Consider the following 22723-nt stretch of genomic DNA (forward strand, 5'->3'; position numbering starts at 1 on the left):
ACGAAAACTAACCTAACTATCATCTCTTTATGATTTGGCATTATTCAAGATATTGATGTTTCAGATATTGACATTCTCGATATAGTTACGTAATACCGTGCTTTTGATTTGATTTTTGTGTGTTAAGTGTGTGGCTATGAAATGGCCAACCATTTCAAGAGTGTTGCGGTAATAAAAAGAAAAAGTGCAACCAGCTTTCGACTGTACTGGTAAAAAATATCGCATTTTCACCCATTTCACACATCTATAATGATTGGTCATGTATCTGTGAGCTTTTTTTTATTGTCCTTTCGCCTCTGTCTCATATTTTATTATCAAATTCACTACCAGAAATGAATCGACAAAATTTCAGATAACATGTAATTAATTCAATATGGTTTTTTGAGGGTTACTTTCTGGACAACTCTTTGAGAAAGTCGTCAAACTCAGGAGTGTTTTACCCTCAGGGATTCTATTTTGGGTAATTCGGACTTCCTTGTGGACATTTTGTCAGATAAACCAAATACCTTTGTGAAAATGTCTTCATGGTATATCAGAAGGTACTTAATTGGTGAACAAATTTTTGAATGACTCCTTATTTTCTATTGGTGTGCAAGCAAGCTAATAATTGGGTGTATTGGACCTTTTCAACAACTTTTTGAATTCTTCGTTATGAGGTTTTATATAAGTAGTAATATATAGCATATGGATAAATAGATTTTGATAACCTTTTCCTAATCAACAATACCTGATATAATACCAAAATTCAGATCATTTTGCTATATTCATTCTTGCAGTAAAGAAAATATACTTTTTGCCATGCTTGTTCCCCACAGAAACGTTTAGAGTCTGACGGGAATTCATTGAAGACAATTTTTTCAAGTTTAGCTGATGTTACCTCTGATGAGCAAGTTGATACATTGAGAATCAATATTCAAGTAAAACACTACTAAATTATTCCTCTTTGAAGGCGTTTCTCCACCACACTTGGAATGAAGGTCCTGGGTTGTTAATTGGGTAGGCAACCGATTGATGAACCTCTACACACTACTATCGAGAATAATATCGTTAAAAAAATAAAAAATAGACACAATACGATTTTGGTGATGTAGTGTTTCCCGGACTATCGGTCGGAATAGACGAGTTGGATGGTTGCAAAGCTACAAATAATGAATAAATTCTCGAGTCGAACGGTTTCAAAGCTACAAATAATGAAGAAATTCTCAATATCTCAGCATATAAAGAAGAAAATACAAAAATATTGTTGGTTTTTCTCGAAACTCGAAACCAAAAGGGCTTAGTTCTACAGAATTGTATTACTTCATAGTACTTCAAAACAGGCAACCTTGTCACAATATAACCGACTGTCTGTCTGTTACTGTTCACAACTACTCTATGTAGATACTGAAATTTGAGTAGCCCTGTATATTCGAGCAAGCCAGATGACTCTCTAAGCTCATGTTATCTAAAAAAGCCCCAATGAAATATTTTGTGTGTGATCTAGGAAAAACGCACCATGTGTTCTGAAATCTAATGAGATCACAAGTTTTCAGAAGGCGTGCACGGATTTGTATGTTGACCGTATTATTCTGAAACAATGTATCAAGTACTTATGGATCATAACACACATTCTTAATATTCACCGAATGTATATGATTAACAGCGGATGTATTGCAACAATTGACACTCGTAAGTGCAGACCCTCCAGTTTGCCATGAATTTAGCAAGGTTATGGGTCTGATTAGGTAACAACCCGAAGACACTTTCTCTGGGCATTGCCCCTCTTGGCACAACAATTACCGCACTGGAGTTCCCGAAGACATAATCTCAAACATTATGACACCCCCATACCTCTATATATATAATACACCACCATTTTCGGACAGTTAGTTCAACGATATACCGTACAAGAAAAATAACCCAAAAAGTTCCTAAATCATCTACGCCAGTGGTGTACCGTTACATTACGTTTCTATTTCGCGAATTCAATACTAAACATTCCGTTACAGAGGTTATGTGCGGTAGATACATCGAAATATTTAAGTTAATTTAGTTACTTTTCCTGTATTTGTTTTTATATTATCTTCGAAAGATGTTAGGATCAGCTAAATGGGTACTTTTGTTGTCGTTGGTTTCAATTGTGGCGCTACAGTCTCTCGGTCAAGAGAGTAATTATCGACAGGGGTCCATTGACGATGGAAGACAAGGTGAGTGACTGCTTCTTCATTCAGTGGCGTGATGAGAAAACAATTCCAAGGACGCATCTGTGTTAATAACATTGAATATTGAATATCAGTTCAATCTCGGTGTCAAGTGTATATCAAGTATATATCATCACCGGGCTGATGAGGCCAATAGCCAGAAACACGTGTCCGCGGTTTGCCCCTCTGTTTGGAGTGTTGTATCCACGAATTTTTTCATTTCTGATTTATATCATGACAACAATTGGTTGCACGAAAAGGGTCAAACAAGCAAGCGGATTCATCATCAGGGGCCAACTGCGATTTCGTGTCATCGTTGGTAGACCTTGTGATTACAAGGACTAACTCCCAACTTCGTCACGGGCGCAGCTATAGCAACCTGCGTGACATCCGGGTCCAATATAAATAAAAAAAGATAGAGGGATATTGAGTGAGATGGTATTATCGATGGAAAAAGGTTATTTGACAAAGCACTCATAGGAAGGTGGGCAAACCGCAGACACATGTTTCTGGCTATTTAGCCTTCGTCAGTACGGTACAGCCAAGTGTAAAGAATAGACAACACAGAAAGAGTTATATTCACAACTCATTAAATTATAGGCCCTGAAGAAGCTCCCCATTAGAAGCGAAAGCTTGACATAGTAAAGCAGAGTTTGATTTTTTGACTGAGAGACCCTGTTAATCTATTTTACCGTATATATATATATATATATATATATATATATATATATATATATATATATATATATATATATATATCGATACCAATGTGAAACTCTAACCTTTTGCCCCGTTTTGTAGCTTTATGTTCGATTATTTTCTACCTTGCTATTTTTAGGTTTCATAAATATTCTGACTGCTTTCTTCTGCCATTTATATGAACGTAGAAACAGTGGAATTAGCTGTTGATTATTCACTTCCATTTCTCCACTTCCACTTAAAGCTTCATGAAGCCTTTCATAGAAATTCCGTACAAAAAAACTGAGAAAATACTTTGTTTGAAATTTGGTAAAAATTTACGCAAAATCAACTACTTCACATGATTGGGAAAATAGTTATAACCAGGTCTCTGATACATATTTCAGATGATTTTCAATCTAAATCTCTCAGCTCTTCTATTTTCATATTTCAACCACTGTTCCCACTCACAGGCACTGCAACAAAACTATAGTCTGAAAACAACTAAACGCTTTCCATTCCATATTTTAATCTGATCACATCGAGTCATGCATTTGTCATTTACTATCAGCAACTTCTATGGAAATTATTCAATGCAAAATTTTTACATTAACAATTATCAAATATCTCTTTTTCTCTGTCTAATATTACGTTAAGCACATTCGAAGCGAAAACGTGTGATAAATAGTCTTGTGAACGGTTTTGGATATCGAATTTTTTTTGTCAAATATCAATATTAAAACTCATCTGACCTGAGATAGGTGAAAAGGGTTATTTTGAACTTCTGGTTAATATATAAATAGCATATTTTCAATCTCTCTCAGTTATAATTTCTGAAGAAAATGTTTCAACGACGATAAGACGGTCTATAGTTTCCACGCTTTCGCTAAATTAATATATTTTTTGAGATTTTTGATGTGAGGCTATAAAAATATCCCTATAAAGTTAATTGAAGTTTTTATAGCAGCACGCCAATGGTTTATGCCGCATGTTAACTTCGGCTTGAGAACTTTGCCGTAGTTAGTTGTTGGTCTTCCTCACCAAGTTCCACGAAGTCGTAAAATGAACAACAAAAGTCTGTCTGAATATTCGATCTAATAATGTTATGTGTTATGCTTATTTTGTTCGTTTCCGAAATGAGATGAGTGTAAGTTTTCAATGTTTAATTTCATGAAATTGGCTTCAACTAATTAATTAAATTCAAAGAATTTTATATTTTCCGTTTGAGTTTCTCATACTGAAGACATTATTACTATTAATAAACTTATCTGGTCCATTAACTTCCAACAATATATCCAGTCTATGAATAATCTAAGATTGTTATCAACTTGGATCAATAAAAGCAATAAGAGCAATAATGAAAATTCGAAAGCAATAAAATTTAACACTTGCATTCGATTATAAACGTTTATCGATACTAGTTGACAATGATGACTTTGAATGCATACAATTCGCTGAAAAAAAAATGCTGAAGTTCGGAAAAACGGTATGTTAATTTTCAGTCAAAACTCTCTTTCCAATATTTCTTCCAATTTTCCACGTAATAGTTCCAACTGAGATTTCACAAAATTCATACAATTAGAATGTAAAAACTCCATTCCATTGCTCGCAATCAATTCAACTGTCTGGCGGCAATCCAGTATGGAGTTTGTGATAAATAGCTGTTGCTGTTTTTGCTACGAAATTGCATTGAGGGTTTTATAACTTTTCTGATTACTTCAGTGAGTGTACTTTATTTTTCTCTGCTTTCATATTTCAGTTCATATAATGAATACATATGTCTGAGTATCCCGTTTGTCGTAAACAAATCTATGAAAGAGGTTTTTTCGTGATATCATTTGACATGGAGTAGGGTGGAGGTTGAAATTGATATGATTTTTTTTCATAATTTGATGTAACAAAGATTGAAGTAATGTTATGCCGATCGGATCAGACCAGATTTTTCATTATTTATTTCTATAATTTGCTAAAGACTTCTACGAGTCACTTCTAAACATCCAACACGTCAATCAATTAATGCAAAAACACACTTCAATAATAAACTACATGACCTTACAATCTGAAAAAATATAAAAATTATAATGGAGAACTTTATACAAGTGTAGAAGGGCAAACTTTTTAGTTTACCCCGATAAGTTACTGCGTAAAAATCAAAGTATTTTTCACAAAGAAAAATCTTCTATTTATCAGTAACTTGTCGTATTTCACAATTTTGCCTATCAAAAAAATATTAAGAAATTATACTTATCTTTTACGTTTCGGAGGCCAAAATCTGCCTCCGTCTTCAGAAATGGATAAAAATTCGAATAAATATGCAGTTATTCCTTTTTTGAGAGCTTCTTTCTTTACTTCTTCGACAGATGTCAAAGAAGTTTTGAAATATGAAATTATGTCAATGTTGTTGATTGACAACTGAAATATTCGATGTAATACAAGGTACTCTCCGATATCAGTTTGTTGCCATTTCGCCACTATCCAAAGTTTTCTTCAAGATGGGTAGCCAATCTTGAAGATTGGCTACCACTATATAGAGCTCTGCCTCCAAACATACCCTGAAGTTGCTGGGTCCCATCCAGAAAAGAGACATTCGCCTGATTGAAGACGCGAACATCACGTGCAACCTTGATAGCCTGGAACATTGAAGAAAGGTTGGAGATTTATCTCTCTTTCATAGATACTTTCACGGGAAGTGTTCAAGTGACTTGGCATATTTGATCCCACTAAGAGCGGTACATATCAAAAATACTTGACGGACTGTGGCTGGTGATCGTTTTGAGGTTCAACTTAGTACACCTCTCACTCCACTGTTCAAGAACTCTTCCATCTGGAGAGCTGCGTTTATGTGACATGAACTTCCTGAGAACGTTTTTCCAAATGAATTCAATCTCCAGTGATTCAAATCCAATGTGAATCATTACTTTCGCACAGGCGCCTGCAGGATTTTTCTCTAGTGCATCGTAAATAATCATTTTTGATCTCAATACATAATCAATCCTCTGTAACAAATTCACAACAACAAATATTCATCTATAAGGTAATCAATTGTGGAAAAAAATATTTTCGTTGAAAGACTACTCAATTTCAACCAATACTCAAACATAGTAAGAAAGAAAAATACTTCAAATAATTATATACCAGTTGCTGCACAATAAGTTTTATTGAAAGGCATTAGTTCAAAACAGTCATGAATCAGTGTAACTATTTTCCGGATTTGGAGACTGTGAATTTATTTCCGGAGCGAGTGGCTAGCTCCTTCAGAGATATATCCTGAGGTATCTCCGATGACTCATCGGAGATAACTCCTGAGGCGTTCCGTTGCGATCTCAAGCTTCAACATCAATTGTTGAACGGACCTTCTGTTTTTCTCTAAAACCTTCACTGCCAGGAAACTAGTTGAAATAACAGCTCAAACAAAACATTCATGATCCAGTACCAGAAAAAGTTTTTTTGCCAATTTTTGAGAGATTGAATCTTCTGTCGATCCAATTGATAATGTCTTGGAGATATGTCATCGCTTTTTCCTACTCGGGCGTAACCAACGCTGTCCCCTGTTTACTGCCAGTAGAAACGTGCATCCACAGCCGATGTCCTAGAATCCAAATGGAATGACGAAACAAGTATGCTGTTGTCAGCAAAGCAAAATTTCAGTATTTTGGTTTTTTCCAACAAGTCGTTGATATACAATTGAAAAAGGCTGGGGAACACCAGCGTTGATGGTAATAGTATTCGAGAGATATCCGTCGACGGTCACTTGTAGGAAACGTTCTTTCAGGAAGCTGAAGAGCCGTACACAAAAATGGTCCGACAAGCCATAGCTTCGAACTTTGGCCAGCAAACTCTCATGCCAAATACAGTCAGAGGTCTTAGAAATATAAAACGCAACAACTCTTTACTCTTCATATTTCTCGATTACGTTATTCCATATATGGCTGATATAGGATAGAAGGTCGCCTGTTAATCTTTGTTTCTAGTAGCCATATTGATGATTGCTCAAGATGTTGAAGCCCCCCAAATATTTGAGGATATGGTAGTTTACGGCTTTCTCTATGATTTTTAATATCACTGATAGCAAAGCGACTGGTCTATAATTATTTGGAACATATATCTTGCCATTTTTGGGAATTGGTCGCACGCGAGCAATCTTACAACAAGAAGAAAAATACTTCTTTCTTGTGAGACAGGTTATCTATCGCTCTCTAGGTTCTCTTGGCTATTGCTTCCGTGCGGTGCATTTAGCCAAATGTAAGGCAGATTGAAAAGTCTGCAAAGTACTGCTGCGAGTACTTTATAAGTACGATGACGGGCACTTCATCAGGACCAGACGCCTTGTTGAAATTGAGCTGTTTCAAAATTCGCCTGACTGAACGTTGTTAAAACATTGTGGATTCTAGTATGAAAATAGTGGGTGGTGCTTCTCCCAGAAAATCGACTGTGGAATGGGACATAAACTGTTCAACTTGTTGATTTGCTTTATCTATGGCTGTTGTTGCAATTGAATCATCCGCTTGTGTTAGTGGTAAAATTGTCCCTCTTCTATAGATACTTCCACAGGAAGTGTTCAAGTGACTTGGCACATTTGATTTTTACAATTAAAATCCAATGTGAATCACTACTTTCGCACAGACACCGCTCTCAGAGTGTCATAAGGATTTTTCTGTAGTGCTTCTGTTTTGTCTTTGGAAAAAAACGGATTCAATGAAGTTTTGACCAACAGCTTCAGCTACCGACCATCACAAGGATCTATACCCTTTGGGATTGGCAAGCAGTTTATCCCTAATTCTTTGATTGTGAAGTTCTTTGCTTTGACGGAACTGAAACTAACATATAGTCAGTTGAAATACCAAACTTTGTGCATACCTGAACAACTTTCCTGTTTCAAAAAACTCAAAATCAAATTCTCTTAGAAATATTTTCCAAATAAATGGAGCTATGCCATCGAGCATTTGGTATTATAGCCAAATGCTAGCTGAAAGATTTCAGTCATAAAAGATTCAACTGTCCAAGTGAACATCCAAACATCACAAGTAACTTTGAAATCTTCAAAAACAATTACCTTCATAAAGGTATATCAAGAATTGCCTACGCCAAAAGTACACTGTAAACTACCATTGCTCATCGGACAGGTTCAACTCGATACACCATTTACAATACAGGTTTTGTACATTTCTAGGAGGCAATCTTGTGCTTCGAAATTCATGAGATGGTTTTTTTAAATGAAATATAATTTAAAAAATGGGGGTTTTTGCATTGATTGATCATGTTCTGACTTTATTTTCAGGGCGAAACCTACTTGACTGGATTGGATTCGGCACTGGCCCTGAGACTGATCCCTACTTGGCCAGAACAAATTCTGCCTGCTTAAATGGTGATCTGGCAGAATGTTTCAAATCAAGGGCTCTCGCTTCTTTCGATGATTTTTTTAATAAGGTGAGTAATGATAAATAATACTTTCTCAATATATAATGAAATTATGAAGTCACGTATTAGATTTTATTCCAGATGAGCTGTAAGTTCATCCCGTATGAAAAAAGTGAAGCAAGTCTACTGAGAAATATGATTGTAAATGATTCAGTTAATCGAATTGTTCCAGATTATTTGGCAGAGGCAAAAAATTTTCTTCTATAAGCTTTCCCATTATCAATAACTGTTAAAAAAAATACTGTAATTGCCAAAATTCGAACTGATTGAATTGAACACTTGTGGAAAAAAATGTACTCATTTATTTCAATGTCTTTGTTATGTTGAAGAAATTATCAGAAATTCACCTGAAATAATGAAAAATTTTTTGACAGTATGTAAGAATATTCATCTAAAATTTGAATGGTTCTCTAGGAAAGAAAGGTTCTAACTTTTCTGTTTCTTCATACTCATACATTAAAAATGTGGGGAACTTCCCAAAAATTAATCTCTTTTCGAAATATATACCTAGCTAAAAATGTTTCCTTTTGGAAGGTAAAACATTGAGCAAACTATCGGTGAACATATGAACTTATCCTATGCTGAGACTGCTGAATAAATCACTATTACCATTAATTTTCCCTTAAACCCGAAAAAAATAGATTCCATATCAGGCCCACTTCAGAGCGGTGCCTGTGCGAAAGAAACGATTCACGTTGGATTCGATTCGCTGGAGATTCTCATCCTCATTCTCATTCCTTATCAACTCACGTTTTCCAAGAAAAGAAAATGCTGATGATCATGTTGTAGTAGTTCGGGTTCTGGATGATACGTTTGATCCTAGAAGTAGTTCCAGATCGTGATTGGAATATCTTTAGACTCTGAATTGTCTGCAAAATGAAGTAAAGATTTTCCAGTTGTTAATCGATACTAGTAATGCACTGTTTGGAACCTTTGGTGTAGTAATGAATATTACTCGACACGTGTTTCGAAACACGTGTTGAGGTGTTGAAAATAACGATTTGGTGTTGGAAAAAAACTCCAGTAATATTTGTCAATCGACGTTGAAACTTGGCTTCGTATAACAGATCACTATCGAGAACTCTCATTCAACTTCGAACAATACCCTTTGAGTTTCTCTTTTTTTTTCATAACACTTTTTTCGATTGAAATTCACTTGTTCCAAAATCATATCCGACCGAAAGAGGTGACATACTTTGAATATTAACGATTTAACCATACAAAAAGAGAACTGAAGACCTGCTTCAACAAAGCACGGATCGACTCAGAATAATTACAGCGTACTCAATGGAAATTGTCCATTGAGAGGACACCTGAACAAGTAGGGTACAATGGAGACCCCAAGTGCAGGAAATGGAACAAAGGTACAGAAACAGTTCGTCATATTATATGCGAATATAAGGCACTGGATTGAAACAGGAGGCAAACAATTCATGGATAACCCAAATCATATCCAGAGGAATATGTTACGCATGAAGCGAGGGACTTCCTCGAACTAGAACCAGACACACTTGTTGAAATGGGTGTTTCATAATGACTTTGAAAAAATACACAAGTCGGATAGCTCCCAAAAAAGAAGAAGGAAAAATGATGTGATAATAAGTACTTGCATTTTTTGTTCAATTGTAGACACAGGTCATCAACAATAGTGATGATTGAATTTGTCACACGGGAAAATTAGAAGTGATAATGAAAGTACTGGTACAGATTGATAGACTACAACCCCATACAAAGTTGGAAGTTCAAATGAATGTTTATAACAATGCTCCTATATGAAATAGTAGTTTGTTTTCAGTTTCGAGCGATTAGGCCGTTACTAGACGAGAAAATAGTTCACCTACAAGCTTAGCATATGCATATTCACGTTGAACAAGAGAAATGAGTCACTACAGAAAAATATTTATTGTTGACTTATTATGACAAAATTGTTTTATTTCATAAAAAAACTCCAACGAGAATTTTGGTTCTGGACAATTCTTCGATGATATTCTGGTATAGCAAGCCCTGCCTTCAGAAATAATTTGGAGGGGGTATTCTAATTCATCACAAATGGAATTCACCCGTAATAATTCTCGAACACTATTCAATTGAAGTGAGATTGGAAGTAACACGAACTGAATGATTCATTTTTCTTGTTCTCCATAAGAGCTTATTCAGTAAATGAAATTTACTTCCATTTGAGACTTCCACTTGAATATCAATGTTACAAACTTCGGAATGAATAACATTTCGTTGTTTTGGATACAAGTTTCAAATTCTTTTGGAAAGTTGAAAACATTTTATTCAAAATCAATTTGAAAACTGAACGGTTCTTTCAGTAATATATGAAATTATATGCTGGATTGAATTTGATACTTCAGAGACACAATTGCAGTTTCAAATGATGAATGGAGTAGTAAGACATAATCGTTAAATAGTCATATATGGAGTTATATTTCATTGAAAATAATTGATTCTGAATCTCAGAAAGACATTAAAAGTTATTTGGTTTCGAAATGCAATCATGAAATTGAAAGTGCGTATATTTTTAGGAGATATTCCTTTTTGGGAAAGAAATGTTTTGGCTTTTTTTACATTTTGATACAAAAAATGTGAGAAATTTCCAACTGAAAATTGTAGAATATCAACGAAGAGTCTTCTCGGAATAGCAAGGAATAATATGTTCACACATAGTTCACAAATAGTTTTCATTTCTCGATATGTTAGAGAATCATTATTGATTAAAAATTGAAATGTAGGTATATTATTGAGCAAAAATCATACAAATTAATTAATTTCAGTTCAAAATGGAGTTTTTTGTGAAATACGTGAATTACTTTATGCTATTCTCTCCTAAACGTTTGATATTGTTTCTACAGAATCTGCTGTATAACAATATTATCATATGAAAACGCTGAAAATTTGTTCAACCAGAAATTATCATATACTTTCTAAAATGAAGCTAGATACCACAGAAACTGGTCCAACAGAATTGTTATTTTTTATTCATTTAGTAAGAGGTATCCTGATAAAATAAAATCATTCTTATTTTCCAAGGAATAAATTCAATTAGACAGATTCCATCAAAAAACAAAATGTGCAAGTTATACCCACAAACTAAATGTCTTGAGGTCAGTACTACGAAATCTTAGAAATTGTGTTCAATTTTCAGAAAGTATATTCAACAGCCTTATTCTTGTAACTAAATATCTCTAGAAATCACAGTTTCAAGAAGTTTGGGATGTTTGGCACCCAAAAATTTTCCATTATACCCCAAAAATCTACACTGTTATCAACATTTTTTCAATTATCATCAGAACTAAATTTATCCATTATAGTTCAGTGAAAACATGAAATTGAGAAAATGATGTTACTCCAATAAATCTTTAAAATATTCATATTTGGTAAATGACCTTTTTATATATTGATAGAAAGGTAGAGAGCCGAAAATCGTTTCGTAGTAATTATTCTTTCATTTGAAAAGTTTCCAAATTTTTTATTGAATCCTGGAGTTGTTTTTTGAGATATGATTGTCGAAAATCCACACTCAGCAGCCTCTACTATCTTTGTCAATGCCTTATGTTGATCTCTTGAATCCATTCTGAAAACGCGATTTTCGAGAACGAGACAAAGACTCCATGAATATTCAGAGGATTTTCATCCCAAATTCATTCACTACATTGGTAATTCTAACTCTCTTCCTATTTGCAGCCCGAATATTATCTCAGCGAAACCGCCCGTATAAAACGGATGCCTGAAACACAACTGCGACAATTAGTCCAAGAACCATATGAATATTCAGAGAGTCCAAGATCGTCGGACTCAGAGTGGGACCAACTTCTGAAGTTTGCAAAAAGGAAGGTAAGTTACTGTAAAAAATAATAAACTGGAAAAAACCCTTCGAGAATAATTCCAGTTGAGAATTGTTGGCCTGTTTATTTTGTTATTCATTTTCATTTCAACAGTGGCCATTGGTATTAGAACTTTTCCAGTTACTATTGGAATAAGACTAATCTCTAGGTTCAACTGTGAATTTATAATTAGAGAGCAATGTCTTACATCATACTATACTCTGCCCATCTAAGCTACAGAGTGCTCCAAAACATCATCATGCATAGTGTACGTGATCTCCCAGACAAGGCTGCTTAAACAGAGTCGCACTAAGGAACGACCAATTTTTTAAAATTTTTTTCAAATACGCGGCTGGGCATAGGCAATTTTTTTAGGTGGAGTGTGGGGACAAAATCAGCAGTTTCTTCAGCCGTCTCGGTACGTGTCATTTTAAAAATTTTAAACTTTGAGATACCGAATATGTACACACCACAAGCAGTAAAATGTAACTGACCACTTCGACAGTGTTACAATAAATGTTGCCAGCCGATTACAGTTGAATTTGATTGGCCAGCGTATGGAGGTTTGTTTAATTCACCCAATAGATGTAAATGTGCGTGGTGACCATGCTTTGATCACACATCTACCTTTGTTTGGGTTGCTTTTGTTTGTTAGGTGGATATTGTTCAGTCTGTTTTCACATTCAAATATCTGAATTTTACGAAAAATCAAAAAGTTTGTTGTATCGAATATCTGATGATTCAAGAGAAAAATCATCAAACGGAATAGTAGAAGAGTTGAACATATTATTGAAACTCGATACAGTGGATACTTCGGTGAACTACGATCTTCCTCAGGTCTTTGTGTAAAAGAAGAATAATAAGAATATTGAAATCAACAAGCATAGAACTGAACAACAGATCAAAAGGATACGAATGAAAATCTAAAATTTATTCTACAAATATTTTGGAATCTATCAGTGAAAAAAATTAGTGAAACCAAGTTGCAACTTGGTAGATGTGGATTTTGAGAACCTGTCTACCTACATACTAGATACCTGAGAAGAGGATAAAAAATTATGGTGGATCTGGTAGCATTTTGCATAAACCAATTACCAGAATAATTGAACATGATTGAACAATATTAGCTACATCCAGTCTGGAATTGTTAGTTTCATGTGGATTCGACCAAATGATATCGAGTATATATTTGAATAATTGCTACCTCAATTTCGTAATTGAACTAACGTTAGTAGAAAGTTATTCTTGAACTGTACACTTTCAAGTACCTAATCGATAAAAGAGCAATACAAAAAATTAACGAATAATTATGACAAGAAATAAGTCAAACCAAAACACGGTCATTAAGATATTTTGATTCATATGAAACATGATACACTCTTTTGAAATTTTCAGCCTTATATCTGCTATTGAACTTAATATGATAAAAAAATATAGCTTTTCATGGAAACTTAAAAAAAATCATTTTATAAATTAACGCCATTTGATTTTGTATTTTTTTTAAACTAGGCACTTCGAAAATATCATATGATTGGTATATTCAAAAGTCTCCTTTCCAACTTCTTCCATCATTTACTCAACGGAAAGTAATATTTCGTTCTGTAGAATAAACGTTTCTTTCGTTTTCAATTCAATTCAAAATTTTCGTTGACTTTAATCTTCAGTGACTAAATTTGTTCATTTCTATCATATTTGCTGAATACCACATATTGTGTTTTCTCAAAATATAATGAATATTTTCAGGTTGAAAAATTTCTGAAATCCACGACTTTCGAACTCCAGTTCAACGATGAAGTGACAGAAGCGGGTAGATATTCACCCCGTTTCATTGATGAGATCGTTGGAGAAATTGATATCATAGAAGATAAAAAGGATTCTCTCTTCAGTAAGTATATTTTCGGAAAACTTTATAAATTTATTACAGTGAAAATCTTCAGTGTCCGCAATCTCTGAAGAAAACCTAAGTACCAAGAGCGATCCATCCATTTTCACTCAAACAATTGAAAATTAAAAAAAAACAAAATCATTGTTTTGCTGATGTTTTCATAAGAATATGCACACAAAAAATTAAACTGAAACCTCTTAATAGAAATATTTCCACATTTGTGTTGGTTATTTTGTCGCATACAGATTATTGGAAATCCTCATAGAATATTCGTAGAAAATTCTTCAAAAACCCTGAAACAACAACTATCACACCTTTTCAAATGAGAAGACAAGATAAAATGATAAATGAATCTTTAAAATAATTAATAATATTTGAATGTCGGAAGTTCAAATTTTACATCAGTGTCTTGCGTGATTAAGTTGAGGTCAAAAAGAAAGCTGTTTTGGCAAATTCAGAAAAAAAAATTCTAATATTTTTCCATTCACACACACAAAATGAGTATCGGGTAATGATGAGTATTTTATTGTTCTACAACGTTTTCGGTATTTCTGTTTTTTTTTTTTTTTTGTTAACTTTGGGACATCAACTACCTTTCAATTTTCTAATAGGTAGCAATGATCCAAGTGCACCTTTCGTTCACGACTGGAAAGTTTTTAGGTCAGTTATGCACCCTACTTCCAAAATCTGATAGACTGATAGGAATTAACTCCATTCAGAAACATGAAAGAAGAAACAGGATTCGTCGATAGTTTTGGCGACTAATGTATACTTACATATATAAATCTCACAGATCTAAATAGATGAGTCAGAAAGTAAAGATGAAGCAAAATTTGCAATTTGGGATAATTGAGAATCTTAAGGAAAGGAAACTTAATGATTTTGCTAGAAAGGAATGATCAACTTCACCCAAAGGTCCTGAACCAGTTGGAAAAGAACCAGATAGAGAAATGAGTCAATGAGTTACATGAAAAGTAACATAATTTTGAACAAATTCATTGAAGAAAAAAGCAAATGAATGTTTCAGAAAAACATAATTCAGGATAGTAACAGGGTTACACATTTGATATCATCCACATGCATGATATTACTGAAATAAGACTGTATTGGAGAGACTTCCCTCAAAGTGAGTCCAGAGGTATATGACCAACATTCCATGAAGGAACAGTACAGGGTATTGATACGATCATCGTCGAAGACAAGTCAAAAAGCTCCGAAGCAAAACAAAGTCATAACATTTGAAATACATGCGAATAACATTCGAAATACATTTTCATGAAAGAAACCATGTTATGATGAAAGTTTGATATTCATTGTTTACATAAACTACCAGGAAGTTGAGGAATTGCTATGTGGAGAATTGAAAAAATATAAGTTATTTCATGTGGTTATGAAGTTATGGATAAATATAAATGTTAGCTTATCAAGTCTCATATGATACTAACTTGAGATTTTTGTTTTTTACAGAAAGAAAACAGCTGAAGAAACTTTTCATCCCTCTTCTACTAGTCTTGAAATTATTCAAACTGAAACTTCTTCTTTTCTTGCCATTGATCCTTGGACTCGCGTCGTTCCAGAAGCTATTAGGGTTCCTCGCCCTGATCATTCCAGGAGCAATTGCATTCTTCAATTTCTGCAAGCCCAATCTGAAACAAAATGGAGGTAGGGTTTTTGCTGTTGTCTGTAGTTTGAGAGTAGTACATTGTACCACCAGTAAAAACATATAGTTCAAAAAAGAAGGAATATATAACTGCAGTAATTTCAGTTGAAAATCAGCATCAGAATTGTATTATGTTTTAGTACATCAGTATGTTTAGAATTATCATCATATATTATGAAATGAAAAAGAAACTTGATGGAGTAGTAGAAAGCGAAAAACGTTCTCTCCCAAAAAAGAAAAAGAAACCTTTAAGTAATTTAAGATACAGTAGTGAGTCGGTTATATTTCAGGAAAAGGGGTTCTACTATATATTAACACATTCCTGATAATAATCACCGTGAATTACATTTAGAAATTCTAAGAAAGAAACAAAACAGAAAAAACAGCAGTCTCCCAACCTCTTCAGAAACCTTCCAGAAGAGATTTCAATAAGCTGCTTCTTTTATACAAGAAATCCCGATTTCAGTAAAAATATATATGAGAAATTGAATCTGAGCAATACAGATATCATATTCTGAAAAAACCTTTCTCAAAATTTTTATTTTACGTGAAGTAGAAAAAATTATTATTTTAATTGTTGAACATCCTATGATTTGAAATGTATTGAATATAATTTGAATATTGTTCCAAATTTGGAAAAGGTGAGGCCTAACTTTGAAAGTTACCAAATTCATAAAAAAAGTTATGATGCAAAAGCAATTACTATCAATAAAACAATTGATACAGCACAGTGAATGAAAAAATACTGGAATTTTCAAAGAAACGATGTGAAAGAGTGAAAAGTATAGAATCTGTGAAAAATTTCACAAAACATACTTACAGTATTAATATTTCACGAAAAATGTGCATACCCTCGATGAACCAAATTTGGTATATTGTAAAGCTATTCAATTCAATGAAACCCTGATTTCTTAATAACATCTGTGTTATCGAAACTATGTTTCTATTGTTATTCAAAACAAAATCATGTTACCCACTATTCACATAACTCACTACCTACGCTAGACCTGAAAATTCAATCACTTCCATGATTTATGGAAACATATTGTGTTTGTGTGCCAATTAGGATTGATTGATATTCATTGAATAATTTTCAACATGTATGTATTTGACCATATTGAAATCGTCTGAATGAACCCAAAGTAAATAAATAAAAAAACAGATATTTCAAGGAGAGATTTGTTTTTGGTTAAAAGCTTTCTAGCTTTTTACTTCTTCATTTGTATGAAACAATTGTCGAAAAATTCCTAAAAACGGAAGAATTTACCCATTTTGAATTTACCCATTCAATGTTTTTTTTTATTTTGGAAAACGTAATCATTCTGAATTGTGTTTGCAGGATCTTTCTTTGGTGGTTCCGGACCACAATATTCCCCTGCAGGAATCGCCTATCAACATCATTATTCCTCACCACCCACCTTTTCTCACGACTATAATGAGTATCATCATCATGGACATTACAGAAATGACGAAAATGCCGCACAAAACCTAGCTTACAATGGATGGAATGAATACAGAAATAATGACAAGAATATTGTTGCTGAGGCGACATCGAAGAAATCCATTTTACCCGATTCGTGAATCCTCATAGCAGGATTATTCCAGGAAATTGCTTATACGTTATCGACAGGTTCTAGTATAAATTCAAAAATTGAGTGAAAACTGCCATGTGAATAATAATATAGTTTATCAAACCTTGCTCAATTTTTGAACTGGAGATTAATAACCGAAAACTATACGACAAATAATGAAATTTATCGATATGAAACGATTGAGCAAATGTTAATAATTTATTTGTTTTTTGATTTGAATTTATTAGGATATGTTTTCATTAGTATATTTTATGAAATACTATAAATGTTAACTGTACATATTCAAACCATTTGTAATTATTTATTTATTTCATTGAATACACACACAATAAAAATCTATATTTATGTGAAAAAATGAAATTTTACTTGGAGCAGACAAAGAATTCATTTCCAAAGAGCGTTACAATACAAGAGTTCTAGTGATGCACTGTTCGAAACCTTTGGTGTAGTAATGAATATAACTGGAGTTTCTTCTCAACACCAAACCGTTAATTTATCACCTCAACACGTGTTTCGATCACCAAGTGACAATCTTCAAGAGGAGTATTAAACTAAATATACTTACAATGTTATCTTTATTTATACCTTAGATACCTTTTCTAGGTACCTGCGTTTTAAACGTCATAAATTATATACACAATATTGCCTTATCTACTAGGTTTGAATTAATTTTACAATGTGTCTTTATGTAATAATAATTTGAGACACTTAGACGCAGGTACCTAGAAGATGTATCTATGGTATAAATAAGGAAAACATTGTAAGTACATTTAGTTTAATGTTCTCCTTGACACATGTCGAGGTGATGAAATAACGGTTTGGTGCTGGGAAAAAACTTCAGTAATATTCACTACAAGAGTAGTTTCCTGAGTTGGATTGGTACTCTACATTAATTTAAAATTCAATGTAAACTAATTACCGATTTCGATTTATAGAGACTACTAATTGGTGAGTGAGTAATTTTTCGAACAGATAGCCACGAGATAGAAAGCAGGTTGAATTATTTCACTAACGATTCGACTAATTCTTATGAATTTTTCATGAAAATAAATCCAACAGTGGTAAGGAGATAAGTTAATTTTGTTCGTTCAATGGGAAATTTGATTGAATACTCCTTTTGTGTTCTGGTTCTGAAATTTTTAGATATTGTCCCAATATGAATTTCTGTCACGAGCCACATTTTAGCATGTTGACACCTGATTTGTTATTCTTGTTGATGTTGGATTTGTTGTTTTTTTATTTGTCTACCAAAGGTGTTATTACATGTTCCGTTTATTTAGTAGGCTACTTATCTTTTCTGATGCTTTTTCTGTATTTGCTCTATATGCCAGAGTTATTGCAGTTTCGTCCTATAAGGACATTTTCAAACGTATACGTTGAATGAATAATTTATAAGTTTGGAAATGTCCTTATAGGACAAACTTTTACATTAAATAAATAATAAGTTTGAAAATGTCCTTATAGGACACAACTGCAGTTACGTTAGTTACAAATAGTGGTAAAAAACAGAAAGTTTCAATTCCTTTTTTTTCATTATGATTTTCTACTACGTAGTTTTAGTATTATTTTTGATATGGGGGTATACTTGTTCAACGGCTTGTTTGAATAGTTTGTCAAGGAGGTGATATATCATGTCCGGATTGAAGTGATTATCTACTACTATCTGTTTTATCGAATTAGGTCTCTTTAAAATTGTCTGTTCACATAGAAATATTGAAGTGTATGAATATCCTGAAGTTAGCTGCTAGATCATGTTGAAAAAGGTAAGTGGAATGATTGTTGAAGTTGTGTCTGTGTGGGATGATTCGTAGTGAATTACGAAATCATGATTTTTGATTATTTTTGTTATTGTCAGGTCCAAAAAGTTTATAAAATCTTTGGTTATGAGTTCTATCGTAGATATTATGTTTTGATGAATGGAAATGATGTATCAGAGGAGTGATCGTAATTGTCGATGTGTACATATCATCTACATATCTGTACCGATAAATGAATTTTTTGAAAGTTGCGTGTTGTCGAGTAGTTATTTCAAAGTTTTCCATAAACATTTCAGGTAGTAGGGGTCTTAGAATATCACACGTTATGAGGCCTCCTTCATTTTTTATATATGGTGCTACTGCATTCAAAGTAATTATTGTTCATACATCTAAATAGTAGAGCAAAGATTTCTGAATTGATAGATGTGGTCTGGAGGGACGCATGGGAATACATTTGTAACATCGAATGAAACTAATTTGTAATAAGTAGGAAGTTGGATATTCGGAAATGTTTCTAATGAGTTCATCCCAGTTATGAATATTGAAAAACTATGATAAGTTTGTATATTTGTAGAAATTTAGAAATTTCATGCTACTTGTCTAATGAGCTTATATTGTTCATGAAGTTTGATGAATGAGTATAGTTGCGTAGAATATGAGTTAGATATAATGTATCACAATCTATATTTAGGTTTGATGAAGGAGGTGGCATGTTGAATGGAGTTTTTTACCATAGGTTGGAATTTATCAGTGGGATGATTTGGAAAACTTCAGAATTGCTGAATTGTATGAAATCACAAGTTTTGTCAATGTGAATGTCGTGAGGAATGGCGATGACTGAGTTACTTCCGTGTGATTTTCTGTTTCATTAACGTAAATATTTTTTGGTGTTTGATGAATCATCACTTCGTATATTGTAATTTAAACTTATGTTGAATGATTGGACTTATGTTTCGGTGAATGGTATGTTTGGTAATCAGACAAGTCTATCGTAGAACTGGTGATCTAAAAAGCGTGTAGTAGGACAATTCAATGTTTTTTATTTAGTTTGTGTCTTTGCCTAATACTTTCCTAATGATTGATGGTTTTCACTTTTCCTCTGATGTAACTGTCCAGATGAAATGTAATCTAAGAGTGAGTTATGTATACATAGTTGCATAACCTAAAGGGCGTCTTCAGGAGACATCAATAATTCGTAATTGAAACTATTGATATCTAACAGGGTAGGCTTTCACTTTCAGACACACATCAATGATTGCGGGTAAAAAAAGAAAGATTATACAATGAATGAAAGAGAAAGATGTGTGATATCTGAAAAAAACTCCGAGGTAATGATGAGTTTGTCGTATAGAACAAACTATATTACTAAAGGAGAATTTATAATCCAATCGAGAATGGTCCCTATAATGAATTACCAATGAGCTGATTACTAATATGATTTCAGAAGTAAAAACACACTCAAAAAGTATCAAAATTTTATCGCATCGACTTTGAACACGAGTTAACAGGTTTCTAATCCTTCAGTTCTGAAAATATGCGGTACACCAAAAACTTACAAATTTGTCAAGTGGGTGCGATGCGACTAATTGCTGAATGGCTAACCAAACAATTAACATGAACTGAAGGAGTAATCAAAAATAACATACATCTGAAAAAATACACAAGAAACAGATTTTATTCCAGTTCTATAGCTCTCTCTACAGATAGAATGAAGGTACGGCAATAGAAAATCCACTGTCGTCTTTCATAACTTGATCAGCTTCCACTGAATTGAACATGATATAAAGAAAATTATCTGCTATTTTGACACGAAGAAATCTGACCCACCGCAACCCATAAGGGTTGATTGTGGCTCACACCTATTCACACTCGGCCAAATAAACCCAGCTTCTTAACGAAGCCGATTAGTTTATATAGTGAGGGATCTTTCAGGTCAGATGGTGAGAGTACGGATCTGCCGAACTCAAAGAACCTGATTCGGTCCCCAGTGGGGCAGGCACAAAGTAAATGCTCTGCAGTTTCATCATTTTCCAGACAGAGGCACACACTCTCTTCCGACAGTGACCTGTAAGAAGGCCTGTTAGACATCGTAGTTCATCCCTACTGTAGTCCAACAACTGTTTGAAATCAAGCTTCGAAGGGTGAATAAACGCCGTGGAGTGAGCCAATCCTGGAAGATTCTGCCAGAAGTCCATAACTCTTCTTGCCATCCAGGTGTTAAGTATTTGTTTGGCAAAGCCCAAAGCGATAACAATGACAGGTTCTGGTCCAATGAAGCCGCTTGCAGCACCCTCCTTTGCAAGGAAGTCAACAGCTTCATTGCCTTCCAGGCTAGTATGGCCAGGATTCCAGACCAGAGACAATCTGTTTAGTCTTCCATTCGAAAGTCTTCTTTGGCAGTTTGCTCGGGGGGAGCCAAGAGCGTTCAATGCCGCTTGACTGAAGTTGTGAGTTGTGAGTGAAGTTGGATTTATCCAATCTCTCCGCACACAATTCAATAGCGTAAATTTCCGCTTGAAATACAGTCGCATAAGTTCCTAGGCAGGAAGATAACTCTGTCCTGGGTCTGCGACTGAAAACACCTGCACCAGAACCGGCAGGTGTTTGTGATCCATCTGTGAACCAACAACTATCTGCTCTCAATATTTCCTTCTCCCGCAGGAGAAGAAGCAGTTAGTAGTTGACAGTTGGAGGCATAAAGTCAGAGGTCATTTCCAGAATGCTGTGACTTCCAATGTCAACCAACAGTCTGTTGCACTCTGCATTGAATTGATTTGTGCAATTGGCAAAGTGCAAAAATCTGTATGCAGTTCATCTAGCCTCTCTTTCCAGAAAAATGTGGAGAGGAGGTGGATATAGAAGGATCTCCATGGCCGCTGACGTTGTGGTATTGATGGCACCACTGATAGCCAGACAAACCTGTCTCTGTGAGCCAGGGAGCTTCGCTTGGGCCGTTTTCTGTAAAGCCTTCGGCCAGCAAGCAATTGCACCATACGTGATCATTGGTCTGACAATCATCACATAAATCCAATGGATTTGTTTGGGACCTAAACCCTAAGTTTTACCACAAATACTTCGACATGTCCATAGAGACAGTTTGGCTTTGTGTAAAACTTTTTCCAAGTGAGCGTTCCAGGTGAGTCTTTTATCAAGGACAATGCCAAGATATTTCACCTTCGTTCCAAATGGAATGACCACACCATTGAGGGAAAGTGGCGTTAGATCGTCCAATTTCCTCCTCTTGGTGAAGGGGATTAACACAGTTTTGCTGGGGTTGACAGACATCTGCTCCGTCAGGCACCAACTGTGAACAACGTTCAACGCACTTTGGAGGATATTACAAGTTACCCTTCGCGATGTGGACCTTGCCAGGATGACAAGGTCATCTGCATAAGCTTGCAGATCAACTTTTCTTCTGTCGAGGGCATCAAGCAGACTATCCACCAGGAGCGACCACAGAAGGGGATATAGTACCCCACCTTGAGGACAGCCCCTGGTGACTCTGAACCTGATAGCCTCGCTTCGAAGAGTCGTAGTTGAAGTTCTGTTTACTTGCATGGCATAGATCCAACTAGTTATGGTCGATTCTATACCCTTTCTAGCCAGAGACAATCCTATAGATTTAGGTAGTGCATTGTCAAATGTTCCTTCGATATCAAGAAACACAGCAACCGCAATCTCTTTGTTGTCAAGGGATTGGGTGATTTTCTCAATGAGGTTGTT

General features: G+C 34.4%; 1 protein-coding gene and 1 long non-coding RNA gene across 2 annotated transcripts; one reads left to right on the forward strand and one right to left on the reverse strand.

Annotated features, from left to right (window-relative positions):
• Positions 1-1856: 1856 nt before the first annotated feature.
• On the forward strand, positions 1857-17605 carry Osi2 (DUF1676 domain-containing protein Osi2). The gene is made up of 6 exons (XM_023168229.2): positions 1857-2186; positions 8137-8285; positions 11967-12116; positions 13850-13991; positions 15459-15653; positions 16991-17605. Exons 1-6 carry the CDS (start codon positions 2072-2074, stop codon positions 17230-17232), a joined length of 993 nt encoding a protein of 330 aa, XP_023023997.2. The 5' UTR covers positions 1857-2071; the 3' UTR covers positions 17233-17605.
• Positions 13985-16610, reverse strand: LOC141482220 (uncharacterized). Its single transcript, XR_012465415.1, has 3 exons — positions 16472-16610; positions 15437-15637; positions 13985-14284 (listed from the first exon to the last, which is right to left on the reverse strand). It is a non-coding gene; the product is annotated as an uncharacterized lncRNA (long non-coding RNA).
• Positions 17606-22723: the final 5118 nt, after the last annotated feature.

This window comes from Leptinotarsa decemlineata, unplaced genomic scaffold (assembly GCF_025532065.1).
Source record: "Leptinotarsa decemlineata unplaced genomic scaffold, Ldec_3_MD MMD2_tig00000882_RagTag_RagTag, whole genome shotgun sequence".
Lineage (NCBI taxonomy): Eukaryota > Metazoa > Arthropoda > Insecta > Coleoptera > Chrysomelidae > Leptinotarsa > Leptinotarsa decemlineata.

Excerpts from the sequence above, each read along its gene's own strand:
- Osi2 (XM_023168229.2), top strand. The coding sequence starts at position 2,072 with ATGTTAGGATCAGCTAAATGGGTACTTTTGTTGTCGTTGGTTTCAATT. Across the intron at positions 8,286-11,966 it reads TCGATGATTTTTTTAATAAG|CCCGAATATTATCTCAGCGA; the intron begins GTGAGTAATGAT and ends TCCTATTTGCAG. Across the intron at positions 12,117-13,849 it reads TGAAGTTTGCAAAAAGGAAG|GTTGAAAAATTTCTGAAATC; the intron begins GTAAGTTACTGT and ends GAATATTTTCAG.